Source organism: Gadus macrocephalus, chromosome 20 (genome assembly GCF_031168955.1).
Source record: "Gadus macrocephalus chromosome 20, ASM3116895v1".
Classification (NCBI taxonomy): Eukaryota; Metazoa; Chordata; class Actinopteri; order Gadiformes; family Gadidae; genus Gadus; species Gadus macrocephalus.
Genome location: NC_082401.1, coordinates 14,940,506 through 14,957,651, shown reverse-complemented (window position 1 = coordinate 14,957,651; position 17,146 = coordinate 14,940,506). Strand labels below are relative to the sequence as shown.

The 17,146-nt window shown below is 50.0% G+C and overlaps 1 protein-coding gene across 1 annotated transcript in view; it reads right to left on the bottom strand.

Annotated features, from left to right (window-relative positions):
- The window catches only part of myo10l3 (myosin X, like 3), a 62,410-nt gene extending 46,407 nt beyond the window's left edge, over positions 1-16,003 (bottom strand). The window contains 2 exon segments of the mRNA XM_060039469.1: positions 548-646; positions 15,672-16,003. Of these exon segments, the coding sequence (XP_059895452.1) occupies positions 548-646; positions 15,672-15,692 (120 nt within the window). The 5' untranslated portion in view covers positions 15,693-16,003.
- Between the last annotated feature and the right edge of the window lie 1,143 nt (positions 16,004-17,146).

Genomic DNA, 17,146 nt, shown 5'->3' with positions numbered 1-17,146 from the left:
ACGATTGTTTATTAAGGCCTTGACACTCGTGTATGAACAGAAAAACACCGTATTGTACTCAACCTGCTACGTCTTTATACATTGTACCTCACCAAACATGCGAATCAATGAAAATGTGCAGTCTTGCTCATAGGGTCCAATCCCACTTGGGGATTTCTACGGGCCACGTTGTGCGTCCACTACAGGACATCACAAGGGTCCTTGAGTGTAACAGCCCCAGAGGCCAGGGAGGGCTTTGACCCATCTTCCGTTCACGAGAGGGTTTGTAAACACTGTAAGCCCTCAGAAGAGTCCTTACAGTTTGGGAGACGACTATGTGGGAATGGCACTGCTGTAGTTCATTTGACTGTTTTAACCAGTAATTACACTGATCATACGGACATAAACCGCGCAACGTTCCTTGTGGCGAGGAGGGCACGCGAGGTGTGCCAGATGTCAGTGTGGGACTCACTATTACACTCACTATTTGAACGGTTCCTATGGTTTCATTTAGCGGTGAACACACAAGTCATTGCAGCGTCAGGAGCTTCGGGGTGGTTCTGCTCACCTTTCCATAGTCTGTCGTGACGACCAGGGAGATCTCGTCACAGGAGTTCACGGTGGACGGCAGGAGCAGCTCCTTGTGCCTCAGCCAGACACGGGAACCCTGGGGAGCAGAGAGCCAGGGACACGTTAGCAACATGGACAGACGGGGTTAGGAGGACACAGGGCCGCACAGAGGAGGATTCTGTGTTCTGCTACAGGGGGATCAGTCGGTTCAACTGATTGAGCAGCCACTGTGGCGACGGCAGAGCGATTGAGGAACAGATTGGCCAAATAACAGAGGAGTGCGGTGACTGTCATAATTGCTGCATCTCCAAAATCAGGCAATAATAAACGGGTGGCGGGTCATTACACTGATTACATGAATCACTTAGACAAGAGCTGCAGGATGGGGCAGGATTGGTACAATGTGTCAGTGAACAATGCCAATCAGTGCAAATATAAATCAAATTAATCCCACTCAAATCCCGGCGTCCATTTCGATTCGCAGTATTTCGGAAAAAGCTAAGGTTCAACCAGCGTCATAAATAAAGAAATCCATGTCCTTTCCAGCCCGCTGTAAACGTCTGAACTTCACCCCCGTTGCTTCCTGAGTCTCCCTCACTTTCCACTCCCTCATTATCCTCCTCCTCCTCCTCTTCCTCCACCAGTATATGTCCTAACTACCAAGGACCACATCACCGCTCCCCACTGGCACCACTGCCGCTGCCTTCTCTTCGACCACAGACCACCGCAGTGTGGCGTGGGAAAGCTGTTCTGCAGGCCCTCTTGCAGACCTGGGGTGTGTCAGAGACCCAGGCTGACACTAAGGACCTCTGGAGGAGGCTCTGGAGGAGACTCCGGACCTCTGAAAGAGACTCAGGATCTCTGAAGGGGACTCAGGATCTCTGAGGGAGACTCAGGATCTCTGGGGGAGACTCAGGAAGCTCTGGAGGAGACTCAGGAAGCTCTGGAGGAGACTCAGAATCTCTAGAGGAGACTCTGGATCTCTAGAGAAGACTCTGGATCTCTAGAGAAGACTCAGGATATCTGAGGGAGACTCAGGATCTCTGGGGGAGACTCAGGATCTCTGGAGGAGACTCAGGAAGCTCTGGAGGAGACTCCGGATATCTGAGGGAGACTCAGGATCTCTTAGGGAGACTCAGGATCTCTGGGGGAGACTCAGGACTTTGCCTTATCCAACATGGCTGCTTTCAGTCCGGTTCTCCAACCCGCCCTCATCAAAGCATCCAGTCTGGCCTCCTGTGTTGAGCCAGACCTGGAGAGACCCTCCCTCCCGGCCTAGGTTTGCTAGGCACTCAATAAAAAAACAGGAATCCTGGGGTGATTGCCCAGACAGTCATTTCCTACCAGCTTAGAGGGACATATTTATAGCACAGCCAGACTGACCATTACCGGCAATGGCTGCCGGTAAGTCCCTGATGTGGGGTGTAACCGTTTGCCCGTGTAAGACGCTTGACCATGCAGGGGGGCTTCCTCTTCTGTGTTTTTATAACAGTAACAGTCACTTCTTGTAATTAGTCCCTTCTGTCTCTGAAACAACATCCCAGACGCCTGCAGTCTGAGGAGGAATGCTGAGTTTAGTCGTTTATTTTAAACACACTCCTATTGTTATTAGTGAGATGATGATGTAAGAATAGCATGAAGGAGGAGATACAGAATGGAACAGCCGAAGCTATCGCTTGAAATGCACGCTATGTGGTGGTGTGTCTGATTGCTCCAACAACATTCATCATCGCAAATAACAGACGAGATGGAGAGAGGGTGAGAGAGGGAGAGAGAGGGAGGGAGGGAGGGAGGGAGGGAGGGAGGGAGGGAGGGAGGGAGAAAGGGAGAGGGAGAGAGAGACAAAGCGAGTCCGGTTGTGTCCAACAGGGCATAAAACTGAAGCGATCAATAGGCCTGGTCCCCACTCCCAGATATCAATCCTCATTAACTATTAACAGCAGGCTGCCACGTACACACACAGACACACATACACACACACACACACACACAAACACACACACACACACACGTTTATGTGCAACACAGAATGATGTAAGGGTTCCAAGCAAGGATGACAATGGTTTTGTGAAGGAGAACTGAAGATCACGTTGATCGGTGACGATGACACACTCACACACACACACACACACACACACACACACACACATTCCAAAGATAACTAGAAGCTGATCTCAGATCAGAGCATGAATGAATCCTGAACAGTTCATCAACACAACCTTCAAACACCAGGGCGACACGTCTCCTCTTTATGTAGAGTGTAACACTGGCTCTGTTGTAGGGATGGCCACGGTCACTCTGGCGGTCTGAAAACCTACTTCTAACGTCTCTCTCAATCCCTCTCTCTCGCTCTCATATAGAGCAGAGCTAAATGTAGCACGCCCAGGTCCCTGGAGGGGCCCTGAGTGGGTTAGAGGAGGGTCGTAGAGGATTTAGAGGTGGCGAGAGAGAGAGAGAGAGAGAGAGAGAGAGAGAGAGAGAGAGAGAGAGAGAGAGAGAGAGAGAGAGAGAGAAACAGAAACAGAGAGAGTGATGGGGGGAGCGATAGAGAGAGAGAGAGAGAGAGAGAGAGAGAGAGAGAGAGAGAGATCGGGGGAGAGGGAGAGAGAGAAAAGGAGAGAGAAAGAAAAAGAGAGAGAAAGAGAAAGAGAGAGTTGGGGGGGAGAGAGAGGTGGGGGGAGAGGGAGAGAGAGAACTACATGAAGGGTAAGGGCACCCAGATCCCGTGACATGGAGAAATGTTTCTTCTGGATAATCTTGTGATTTAAATTCATAACGCACCACTACACTACTTAAGGCTTGAAGGACATAACGGTAACATTCAAAACTATTCCAAAATTAATTTTAGGCCTTGATAAAAAAAAAAAAGTTGCTACATAATAATACACATCGGCCTACAAACCGACGATATCAACGTATCGGCCAGTCCTGTGGGCACCTCGTAATATATTTGTCTTCGATTGTCTGGAGGAAGAGTTCTTCTACAACAGAGGAATGGAACCCATGCCAAAACCTCACCTATTTTTTTCCATTAAAGGATCAATGAGAAAGATCCTCCATCGTTGTTTAAAGTGGGGTGTGTGCGTTTAAATCACATTTAAACGCACACCTTTGAACTCTTAGGTGCTTTGGTCTTCATAGGACCATGCTTACTTATTATGATTTATAATATATACTGTAAATATATTTATGTTCGTAACTTTTTGGGATAAGTGAACCGAACGAGGGTATGCAGTAGCCTATACAGGCATCTAAAACAGTTGAATTGTTTAACAATTCTGCATTATTTGTACTTCAAATAAATAAAAACATAGCCTAACTGGCAGTTGTGGAATCAGCAATCAAGAAAAGTAGACGCAGATGATGGTTCATCAATCATGTTCATGATTGATGGTTCATGACACACGTGTCTCTAGACACGTGTCTACTCTCTACTGTACCCGCACCGGTCTCCGTACCGGGAGCCCAGCGACCCGCCGCGCCTGCTCAGCGGAGAGCCGAGTCACGTGTGCCGTTCGCCAGCGGCTCAAACCACGGGGAAATTAAAACCGTTTAGTCGGCGGATTATCAGAAGATCCATCGAGATTACATAACTGCAAATTAGAGCGACGGAATTCCGGTCGCGCATGGCTGCTAATACTCGTCATCACTGCACAGTCGATCATCGTTTTGTAGGGTCTGGGCTTGTGCATGCTGATGGAGATTAAGAAAGGGCCGAGGTTGATGCTTGGTTGCTGTTCAAATACAGCATTGCTAGTGTTTCATAGAATAGGATGGCTTGCAAGTTTGGACAGAAACATAAGTAATATAATATACCCCCCACATACCATATAGGTGTGTGTGTGTGTGTGTGTGTGTGTGTGTGTGTGTGTGTGTGTGTGTGTGTGTGTGTGTGTGTGTGTGTGTGTGTGTGTGTTAACAGGATTCAATGGCAAGTATTGTGTCAGTGTGTGTGTGTGTGTTACAGTGTGTGTGTTACAGTGTGTGTGTGTGTGTGTGTTTTGAGTTGGTGTGTGTGCGTATGCGTGTGGGTTATAAAACCCAACAGAAAGGAGTAGTTGGGAGCGAGAGGGTTGACCATTGTCTCAGCAACAGATGGTGGTGCAGCAAACAGCAACTCCACCCCCACCACCACCCCCCCTACCCCCCCAGACCCCACCCTGTGCCGCTCTACCACTGAACCAGGATAAAGAGTCCCGGCCCAGGGGTTAACCGGGCGGAAACACCCCACACAAAGACCAGCTGGGACGCACAGGGACATGGGTGTCAATCCACACACACACACACACACACACACACACACACACACACACGACCTGACCTGCTCACCAGCCACAGCCCAGCTGAGGGCTTTCAAATCGACCAATGAAACGGCTTGAATCGTGCTCACATGATACCACGACAGGAACCGAGTCATTGTGGACATGGACAGTGTTCTTTTTTATGAAGAGGGGGCGGGGGGGGGGGATAATTATCAGGCCTCAGCTTGACAACCTCATCGGCTTCCAGTCGTCGGATGTTTTGATTGGTCCATTAATGAAAGGCGCCGTTGACACGCCGCCATAACGGCTCACATGGTGTCTGGTAAATGGACTGTATTTGTATAGCGCTTTTATCCAAAGCGCTTTACAATATTGCCTGAGAGTCACCCATTCACGCACACGTTCCGCGGACATTCAGTGGAGTCGACCGTTCAAGGAGACAGCCGTGAGGTTGGAGCAGTGGAGGGTGGAGCAGTGAGGGCGAGGTGGTGCCTTGCTCCGGAACGCCTCGACACTCAGCTGGGAGGAGCCGGGGTTCGAACCAGCAACCTTGCGGTTGCCAGCCAACCCGCTCTCCCTCCTGAGCTACTGCCGCCCAGACAGACCGGAGACTCGCCCTGACGGACAGCCCTTGGCCACGCGTCACGCCCTCCGACAGAAGACACCGTTCTTCGGACGCAGGGCGACCCGATCCCTTGGCCGCCGGCCCCAAGGCATCCGGCTCCGGATTGGCTGACGAGGGCGGCGTGAATATTAACAGGAGTCAGGAGTCGCCATGGCGCCAGCGGGGCCCCTTCTCCGCGGGCCAGCTGAGCGCACGGAGCCCGGGCGGTATCAGGTGATCCCATCAGCCCCGGGACAAAGAAAACTAATCAACTCGACATGACGTCCCGGACACGGCCGGACGGGCGCCGTGTGATAAGACGGCGTGTGTGTGTGTGTGTGTGTGTGTGTGTGTGTGTGTGTGTGTGTGTGTGTGTGTGTGTGTGTGTGTGTGTGTGTGTGTGTGTGTGTCCGTTTGATCCAAAATTAAGAGGTGGCTGGCAGCAGCCAGGGCAGCCAGGGACTGTAGTGCACTAGACTGCTGGGTGAAGACCCCAAGCACCCCCAGGCTTAAGAGGTGGGGGGCAACATGTCCTTGGCCTCCAACAAGCTCTCAATTAGCTTTGTGCGGCTGCCAGGCGGGAGGTTCACAGAGGAACATTCCTCCGGGCGTGTGCAGAACGACTGAAAGGGAGAACTCTGTTCCACTCATTCCAAAAGGTCGACTCCAAAGCTTCAAGTGGTTAATCAGTAGATCACAGAGAAATCACTCGATATTTCTTCCCCCCCCCCCCCGCCCCCGTTGTGATTCCTCTTTCAAGATAAAAAAGGGTCCATTACTGCGAGCTGTTACTTTGAAAATCTTTATTTTGGTGTTGAAATCATTTAAAACCAACCACCCTTGTCCAATAAATCCGACCACGCCATTCTCTCCCCTTGCGTCTCCCTTCACAGGCAGCTGTCCACACTGCATCTCTCTCTCATATTCCCCTCCCTTCCGGTGGCACGATTTGCACATCAATTGCCGCGACGAAGCAGCATTTACATGACAAAGCCGAGGCCCACTTCCAAGCCACAAGCCAATGACCCCCTCAGGAACCTCCTCACACGGGCAGATGTGCAGTCCGACACACACACACACAACTGATTGAGATGCAGTTGTGTGGAAGACAAGTGGAAGGGTGGCCGTGTGTGTGTGTGTGTGTGTGTGTCCGAGTGTGTGTGTGTGTGTGTACGCGCGTGCGTGCGTGCGTGCTTGTGAGTGTGTCCGAGTGTGTGTCCGAGTGTGTGTGTGGCCTTGTCCTAAATCGGGTACAATGCCCATCCCAGTGCAGTGCCACGCATGAATAATGCCACAGTGGAAACACACTTTCACTCCGCGGCGGAGAGGAGAAACCGAAAGGGCAGCGGCCCCCACACAGGATCTGGTTGTTGGCTCTGGATTATAAAGGGCCCCGCGCCAAAATGAGGGATTTGGCCCCAAACCGACTGAAGAGCTGAGTGAGTGGAATCCGCCGAGATTAAAACTAGGGGGCAGACCCGGGCTGGGCAGAACCCCGGGTTAAGTTCGCCTCAGGTCTCTGGTGGCAGATCCTTGGGTTTCCTTCTCTGAAAGGGGTTTGAATCCCTAGTTCAAACACACCTGGACTCTCATTGTGCTCAACATGCCGCACACACACGCCCTTCGATTATCTTCAACCTGCGCAATTTAGGGACCGGATTCCCCCCATGGAACGGCTCCCTGAAGCCAAAACAACCAGCTAAATGCATCCCATTTACGTCTCAGCATCCAGTTAGGATGGACAATCACCCCAACATTAAAACAGATTGCTGGCGGTCCTCGCCCATTGTTGTCCCCACCGTGTCTCTCCCTGGGCTGGTTCTGGGGCCCAGCCATGGGGGGGGGTATAGCCATGGGGGGGTATAGCCATGTGGGGCCCAGTCATGTGGGGCCCAGTCATGTGGGGCCCAGCCATGTGGGGAATGGCCATGTGGGGCCCTAGCATGGGGGCTGCATGCGACAGCGCTAGGATCACATGATCTAAGGCCACCTTCAGCATCTGTGTTGGGTGCAGCATGAATTCATTATGGGATGGGGAGCAGCTGAGCCGGAGTCGGCTAATGGTGTAGGAGTGGTCCCCAAGGGGCTACTGGGAACACGTGTGTGTGTGTGTGTTTGTATGTGTCGCAAGGTGGGGGGGGGGGTCCAGGGGGGGGGGGTCCAGGGCTTCCCCCAACTCACTTGGGAGGCAGAGGGAGAGCGAGGGAGGGGGTGAGGGAGGGGGTGAGGGAGGGGCTGAGGGAAGGATGGCGGATAAAAGGAGTGGCTCATTAACTGTTGTTGACTCTCAGGAACCATGTGACATCCCCTCCTCCTCCTCCTCCTCCCTATCCTCATCCTCCCTCTCCTCATCATCCCTTCCTCCCTCCCTCCCCTTCCTCCCTCCCTCCCCTTCCTCCTCTTCCTCCTCCCTCCCTCTCCCTCCTCCTCCCTATCCTCCTCCTCCCTCTCCTCATCACCCCTTCCTCCCTCCCTCCTCTTCCTCCTCCACCTCCTCCTCCCTCCCGCTGTGGTGAATATAAACTCAGGATTCCGCTCAGAGGCAGAATCCTCCCGAGTCTAGACTGGGAAGAGCGGCCATGTTTGCTCCGCCCACAACAAACGACGTCATTGATTTCCTCGTCGGAAGGGTGGTGCGTGGCGAGGAGATGGATGTGGTCGCCAAAGGTTGATAATAAGATAAGATCAATCTCATGCAATCGTCGCCGTGACGTAACGTGTCCACCTCGCAATCGAATCCCTTTTTCAGTCCGTATTTTGCATTGCACATTGGATGGGTTGATTAAATTATCTCTGTGTGTGTGTGTGTGTGTGTGTGTGTGTGTGTGTGTGTGTGTGTGCGTGCGTGCGTGCGTGCACATGGCAGAGACACATGCATATGTGAAGGACTCATGGCAGCTTGCCAGTGGTGTTATAAACTGACAGGTCACACAACACAGGAAGCAGGCGATCAGGGTCTCCGGAGGCCCCATCATATGCTCTGTGTTTGCGTGTATGTGCACGTGTGCATCAGATGCAGCTATACGCCCTGTTGTTAATGAGCACCATGTTTAAATCACATGCATATAATTAACTTCCATTATTAACATAACAAATCAGGCTTGCCTGAGAGCACGTTGGGATGCACTTCCTGAGCTCTTGAACCGCGCTATCAGCAGTGTGCAGTAGCACGAGCCGACCCACTCCTATACTTACAGGATTAGAGCATCTTTTGTTTACCCAAGAGCTCCTTGAGCTTAAAGGGTCGTGCCGGTCTGGGAGATGATGAACCTCCGGAACCTTCTCCTGGCTTCACTCTGACACCCGTTACCAGACTCATTTGTCAAAATGACTTTGTTGTGCTGATTCTGCCACAGACTATTCAGCATGAGCGCGAGTGCGTGCCAAGTGCGACCACAAATGTAAATAATAGCAATATAGCACTTTCGTATTTTGGAATCAAAGTGCATCAGTATGGTTTGTGGACAAACAAGAGGGTGAATGGCCATACACTGTTGTTGTTGTGTACTTCACACAACAATGTCAAATCACTAAGACCACGTGCTACTGCTTTCGGCAAAATCTGGATCGCAAAATAATTTTGAATTACGCCGTTGGTAACGGCTTTAGTGAAGCCAGGAGAGACGTCAGGATGGTTTTGATCACCAGAACGGTACGATCATTGAGGCATCAGAGGCCTGAGAGGTGCGCTGGGTCCTCAGATTAGTGTTGTGTAACAACACTAGCAGAAGTGGAGCTGCTTCCTCTCCCTCTCTAATCAGCTCCTATCTGGGCCTCCATCATCTCCTCTGGGACGGGGCGCACAGCAGGGGGTTCCCGCAGCTATCCCAGGAATGCACCCCCGTCAGGATGGGAAGTCGTGCGGTGTGTGCGTGTGTGTATTTCTGTATGCAGTCGACTCTACTCTTGACTTCGTCTTCGGTCCAAACATTACTCCCCACTTACTTGTTGACAGTAACATCGTTCCTTCCGTTTTCCCTTCACGGAAGTTTAGCTCTATAGTTGGACTGGTTCCGACAACAAACGAGGAAAGGACTTGGCCACATCGTCTCCTGCAGAGAACACCCACGTCCCAGCGGACATCGTCAGCCCAGCAGGGTCGCTCCGATACAGCTGTGGGCGCCGCCGCACACGCCCTCCTAATCCAGCCCTAGGTTCAGAGACTGGAACGCAGGTTCTGACTCCGATTAGTTCCTGCTGTGAACGCGATGTCATTAAGCACCGCGGCGCCAGTTAAAGGTTTGACTCTCATGGTACAGTATGAGGGTCCTGCAGACTGGCACAGCGGGGTGCCCCCTCTCTACAACCACACCCCACAAACATACACACACACACACACACACACACATACACACGCCCTAACACCTGCAGAGGTAATCTCTCCACCGGGAGAGGTCGGTTGCGTTTTAAGGTCTGTTTTTCCCTCAAGGCCTTTTCCATTACATTACAGTTACGTACTCAAACTCCTATATGTAGTCTGTATTTTCCCTGACTCACTACCAGTGTATCACACACACACACACACACACACACACACACACACACACACACACACACACACACACACACACACACACACACACACTGCGACCCAGAGTCTTGCAGCGTGCTGTAATAGGCTGCCTTGAGCTCGGTAATCACAGGGTTTCTAAAAGATGGAAAGTCAACATCTGGGTTGGGAGCAGTAATCACAGGTCGGCCCGGGTTATTAAACTGCAGGGTAGAGTGACGTCTGGATGCCGACGCTGGGATTTAGACTCATTACACGTCCAGCAGGAGGAGTGTATGTCAGGTAGGCCTGCCAAGGGGAGAGATGCCCAGCTACGCATACGCAGAGTGGGTGGCACAAAACAGGCTGACAATAATCTTCTCCGAGGGCATGTCCTGGAATAAAAACGTTATAAACACATGCGGTAAATCTACCCCAAGACTGACAGGTGTTCCAGGGCTTACTTCACTCAGTTGGATCTCTTGGAAGGAATGAAACTACGGCAGACACTGAAGGCCGAAAAGCATGACTTGTATATATGACTGGACGTAAATGAAAGATCCTCCCCAAACAGTTTGAGGTCGGTGACACACAGTCACCACAACAGCAATAAACATGACATGTAGAGGAACAGAAAATACACACCCTAAATGTCAGCCTCCATTTTGAAAAGGTCTCTAGGCTCACAATACCAGGAGAGTCAATATCTAGTATGAATATATCTCAGTGTTTAAGCATATGTTAAGCACCTGGTCTTTATGGAAAGCATTGTTGATTACTGATTTGAATTTGTTTTTTGTTAAACAAATATGTTTGCCTTGATTCCAAGCCGTAATGGGACTACATCATGGATAATTTATCGGTCACCCTTTTATTTTATTACCATCAGTAGTCTCTCTCCCAAGCATAAAAATAAAGTAAAAACAGGTGAAGGTCCTAGGGAAGCGATTTTAGTGCCGGTCCATTAAAGGTTTTATTTATACAGGTATTTTATAAGGTGTCACTGTCAAACTAGCACGCACACGCACACACACACACACACACACACACACACACACACACACACACTGAAAGATGGAGAGGTTTAACAGTGTGTGTGTGTGTGTGTGTGTGTGTGAAGGTTTTCAGTGATGAAACCAGCTGACTGCGCCCCCCCCAACTCCCTGTCTCATCCTGTGACACTTGAGACGCTGGGTCTAAACTGAGGCTGGGGCCCCCGGGGTTCCAGGTTCCCCCCCAGTAGAGGTCAAGTATGCAGCCCGGCCTGGCCCTTTGGTCCTGAGATGACTCACAGATAGGACCATAAGGGCGTGGCTGTCAAGCTACCGTGTCCCGATCGCCAGTATCCAGTCGATGAAACGTAACCGATCCACCCTGCTGGTTGTCCCCACGTCGTTTTATACAGATGCCAATCGGTTCCCCCCTGGGTTAAACGGTTTCTCACACTGTGGCGATCATCCATCATCAAAAGTAGCCATTATTATCCTCTTCGTCATCTTCCTCTACCCAGGGCGACACGCTCTGGGAGCTCAATATTTGTCGCCGGTAAACAACGAGATGAGGGGAGACGACAACGCTTTCCCCCTTAATCAGCCTGAATGAGTCGGCTGGTTCCGAGCTGGCAGGTGACGTAAGCAGGCTGAGGCTAAAGTCAATGGACCCCGGCGTCGGACGAAGACACAGACGACGAGCGACCTGGCTAACGGCTAGCTCGGTGATTACGTTGTCATGCGTAGCGAGGGTGAACCCAAACACCTAGCGGGTGGAAGCGGCCAGGTTAAGACGGCTCTGTTGAATACACAAGAAGTCTTGGTGCCGGGCCATCAAACAGGCCGGACTTGTGCGAGTGCGTCTTGTTTGCAGATGCGTTGCGACTATTTTTAGGTACACTTTGAGGGATCTCAACTGAACAACATATCGATTGTTCCGTATTAATTCCATATGTTTGTATATCGTGTATCATGAGGAATCATATTTTTTTGGGAGGGGGGGGGGGGGGGGGGGAGAAGAAGATAAGGAGCATTACTGATATCACCCTAGAGGTTTAAAACGCTTTGAATTCCTGACATAGCGATGAAAAAAGAAAACATCCTTGTTGCACTGCTCCCCATTCACCGCGGTTGTAATGATTGAGTTATACCTGCGGCCTAAACAAAGATTCACAGAACACAGGGCCTGTAAACCGATATGGCATTGTTCCGCTGCGTCCTTCCTTCCCTCCTTCCTTCCTTCCTTCCTTCCTTCCTTCCTTTCCTCACTCCCTAACTCTGTGGGGCAGCCGTCTTGGTGTCTGGAGGACAATAACCTCAACAGACCGATCGAACCAACGTCTCATCTCTCTCTCTCTCAGAGAACGCCGTCAGGGCCACTGGAGGAAGTGGCAATTGGGTGGAGGCGGTTCCTCCAATCACAAGAGGGGAAAGAGTTCTGCGGTGTCTCCACTTTGCAGAAGGGGGCGGGGCTTCTCCCATTGCTATCTCCTGGCGGCTGGGGATTACCATCGGAGCTCCCAGAATGAACACGCACACACACACACACACACACACACACACACACACACACACACACACACACACACACACACACACACACACACACACACACACACACACACACACACACACACACACACACACACACGAAGAATGTGGATGAGTATGCGCGAGTGAGTGTGAGCACTGCACTTCTTGTACAACGGTGTGAAGCCTCCAACCTAAATCACCACGCCATGCCATGTCCCGGCATCTCCGAGGTCAAAGGTCAGGAAATGTGTAGGATGAGAAATGCCTGTTGACAGACAAGGGCGAGTGGGGGGGGGGGGGGGGGATTTGTGTGTAGCCCAGAGTTTTTTCATCACGAAAATAGTTCAAGGGTGTGTAAAGGGACGTCCAGCAGCTCCGGTGTGTAGCAGCTGCTGCTAGCCCGGGAGCTGAAGACCCAGTTTAGAAAGGTATTCAGCGCCGCCAGTAGGCTGCTGTTTCACAACCGTACTGCTGTGTGAGACACACACAACTGTGACACAGAATTACAGACACACACACACGCCTATGACAACAATAAGACGTGTTATACTCATAGTAATCCATTACCTTAGAGGAGGGCTTGCATTACCATAATCCACTATGACTCACTGTAATAGTGACTGAGTATGGGCATTGAATGTATTGAGTGTGAGTGACTGTGTGTGTGTGTGTGTGACTGTTTGTGAGTGACTGTGTGTGTGTGTGTGTGTGTGTGTGTGTGTGTGTGTGTGTGGGTGTGTGTGTGTGTGTGTGTGTGTGACTCACGCCCCAGCCAGAAGTGGGTGAGGCTGAAGGCTTGTTGAGGGCTTTATGGGGGGTCAAGGCACCAGGCCCGTACTGGGCTGGTCCTGACGGGCTGGGCTGGGCCCGGGGAGGGGACCGGGCAGTCTGCACAGGATGGATCTCCTCCCAGCACACACACACGACCTGAGAAAATCCTCTCTCTCTCTCTCTCTCTCTCTCTCTCTCTCTCTCTCCTCTCTCTCTCTCTCTCTCTCTCTCTCTCTCTCTCTCTCTCTCTCTCTCTCTCTCTCTCTCTCCTCTCATCTCTCTCTCTCTCTCTCTCTCTCTCTCTCTCTCTCTCTCTCCTCTCTCTCTCTCCTCTCTCTCTCTCTCTCTCTCTCTCTCTCTCTCTCTCTCTCTCTCAGCTTAGAGACAAGCGAAATGGGTTTAGATCCCTTTGTAAAAAATGTCAAAGACAGTTTGTGAAAATAATACTACCCTTTTTCATAGAATTTTTCTCATATCCTTAATTTACTTCTGTTTTAATATAGATCCAGGATTACTTTTGAACGTGATTTTTTTCATGGGCATCCAGACTGGAGAGTGGCTGAAAATCCGCTCAGTTTCCATTCAGACAACAACACAAGTGATCAAACACAGCAACCTGAACGGTGCCTCCTCGATGAAGCTAACAGCAGTCAGCAGCATTAGATAGCAGCAGTCCAACTACGGCATCCATCAGGACATCGGCAGAACCCATGACGGTCGGACGGAGGAGCACTCCTTAAACTCATTCCACTGTTGACATCTCCTCTGGAGTAATCACCGCGGGCCAACGGACGGGCAGACGGAGGCCTGAGATTGGGTCTTTACTCTGTTTCTATACCGGCCGCTGAAATCTGCTTAATCCTCATCTCTTCCCCTCGTCCAGAGCTACAGATTAATTATATCAACACTGCGGTGACTTTGCAGAGAGTTCCGGATGCTGACCCGAACAGTGACGTGAAGCGGTGATAAATTACCTCATGGGTGATATTGATTAATGCTCTCCAATTAGGGATACGCCTGCTAACATAATAGTCAATTATGATAGCAACCCGAACCTGCGTGTCTAGCTACGTGTTAGGACATAGATTTTCCCTCTGCATATATCCAATTGTGCAAGCTTTTCAAAAAATGGAAATATATTTCATAAAGGCTATGTAGCACGCTCAAGATACAAGTCACATGCAAGAGCAGTAATAGGAATGGGGATCGTTTTTATGTTATCAGGGAAAGTCATCCGATGCTTATGAAGAGATACAGGACATTTAATCTATTGGATATCCATGACCTCCTACCCAGGGCATGCCCTCCAACTGAGATTAGTTCAGGTCTGGGATGGCTGTACTGTCTATAAACACTGTCATCCAATCCATACTCACCAGGCTCCGTCAGAGAGCGGAGAACAGTCCGGACAGTCTGGCCACTAGTACTTAAAATCATGTCATGAAACGATCCACAGTTCAAATCTGCTTTGTTTCAGAAATCTATTATTTCTGATAGACACGAGATACAACAGGCTTGATGGGTGTGGGTGTGTGTGTGTGTGTGTGTGTGTGTGTGTGTGTGTGTGTGTGTGTGTGTGTGTGTGTGTGTGTGTGTGTGTGTGTGTGTGCGCGCGTGTGTGTCTGTGTGTGTGTGTGTGTGTGTGGGGGGGGGGGGGTACAGTATCAAACAAAGGAAACTATCCATGAATCAGTATTTTAAAAGCCTCCCCAGCTAGGTCGACCTGGGGGATTGATGATCCACAAGGGTCGCAGTAGGGAGGAGGAGGGCGGGGGCTAATATGTGGTCCAGCTCACCCAATCACAAGAGCTCACTACTGCCAGCCTTCTCTGCATAGCGCATCATCTCAATAACATCACTGAAGAGTTAATGGCCACAGGCCAAGTCCCAAACACCGGCACCCAAGTGCGTGCGTGTGTGTGTGTGTGTGTGTGTGTGTGTGTGTGTGTGTGTGTGTGTGTGTGTGTGTGTGTGTGTGTGTGTGTGTGTGTGTGTGTGTGTGTGTTAAACAAGTGATGTGCGACTAGAAGACAGCAAGTCTAGGGGTGTCTTTTCTTGAACTTCAACTCATGGAAAAGATGGAGATGTAACATGTGGGCGACAGACTCAGACATTTATAGACAGGGAGGATGAGGAGGAGGAGGGAGGGAGGTCGTGGGTAGGGTCGGGGGCGCGGGGGGTAAGGGTACTGGGAGTCTGGGATAGATGAACCGAGGAACGCCGGAGGAAAGCCGTTATTGGTGGGCAAAGTGAAACAGGATTCTGCGATGTGTGCAAAGAGTTGTAAAACGATTCAATTCGCAGACTAGTTGGAATTAAAAACTGGCAGCAGGGACCTTGAAACCCGCCCGGGACGCAGCATACAGAGGTCTGGGATGTAACAAAGACCCGAGCGGTCCCGTCAACAGCTCCAGACATTGAGTACAAGGAAGAGGCACAAGCACGCTGGCTTATTGGTAAAAGCGTGAACCTACCTCAGCAAAGAAGGTATCCATGTTCAAAACAAATCCCTGGGTGTACTCCGTGATAGTGAAGGTTTCAGGGTACCACAGCAGCGCTCAGGAAGATGTACTCCCGATGGGTTTCCATCCGCAAGCTTCAGGGAAGATTAAAAGTTATCTATCGGGACCCGTCCCTGGGCGAACTCGCGTCCTGTTGTGGTGTTGAGTCGGGGCCGGTCACAGAGAAACCATCACCCTGGGATTTCTGAACACTTCTTCGGAAAAATTGTGTTCCTGGGCGATTGTTGTGTGTTTCAAACAGCCGTTGTAGTGCGCTGGCAGCTAGTCCCGGAGCCCATTCAATGGGACCGGCATATTATTCAAGGGGCGGGACTTTGCGGTAGCCCCTCCCCCAGCACACGCCCTCTTAAAAAGGTTTTGTTTTTTTTATTTCAAGAATCTAATTACTCAGAGGGATGCTTTGGCTTCATTCTGCGGCCGGGCCCCTCATTACTTATCCCACGAACAAGAGGAGGCGAAATGTATTTCCCCGTTTGTTTCACAGTGAGGAAAAGAATCCTTTGTGCAAACAAACATGAAGATACCCGCAGCAAGTGGTATAGCATGTGGTGTCTGGCTCCTTGAGAGAGGATACCAGGACATCTATTGTTATAGACTTCCTCTTTGGGGGAATAAACGTCCAGAGGCCAGGAAGACAAAGAGTTCATCGTGGTTTATTTTGGTCACGTTTATGAACCAATCGAATGGTGCAAATAGTCAATCATGTTGCCTTTATTAATAATAGATTTTTTTTTACATGAATAAAAAGTATCTTTCATATATTAAATATAGCCTATTATATAAAATGTCGATCTCACTGTCCTTGTCAAGAGCAGGGATCGGACTGAGCAGGAGAAGTGAGACATATTTGGAGAGATATTATGTTATTTCCAATAAAGGCAGTTACTAGGCCAGTGGTTCACAACCTGTGGGTCCCAACACCAACAAGGGCTCACAGAAGTTTGGGCCCTAATAATTTTTGTCTATGATAAATGTAATCGCTATACCTCCGCTAAAGAAAAATCCCACAATTGTCCAAGATTTTCTGTCATTCACACACTATACTAGATATTGTACAGTGTGAAGCAGTGTTTTATGATATGTGTTTAACTGGAGAGAGAGACAATTAGTCCTCATGATGAAGCAATAGTACCCAGGTGGGGTTGCTCTGTTATGTAACCAGTCTCTAAAACCAGCAAACTGGCGGATGGAACCAGGAAATCGTTTGATTCTCGATCTCTTCCTTTCTTATTCCAAAATAACAAAAACATTGGAGCTCCACCTTTCAATAAAAACATTAAAGGGAGGTTTTTCCCCTGTGGTAACCACATATTAAGAAAATGATGTGTATATTTCGGAAAATGATAAAATGAAATATATGCAAGAAACAAGCAAATTAATCATTTTAGAATCGCCTTTATGAGGCTGAATAATATAATGTTGTTATT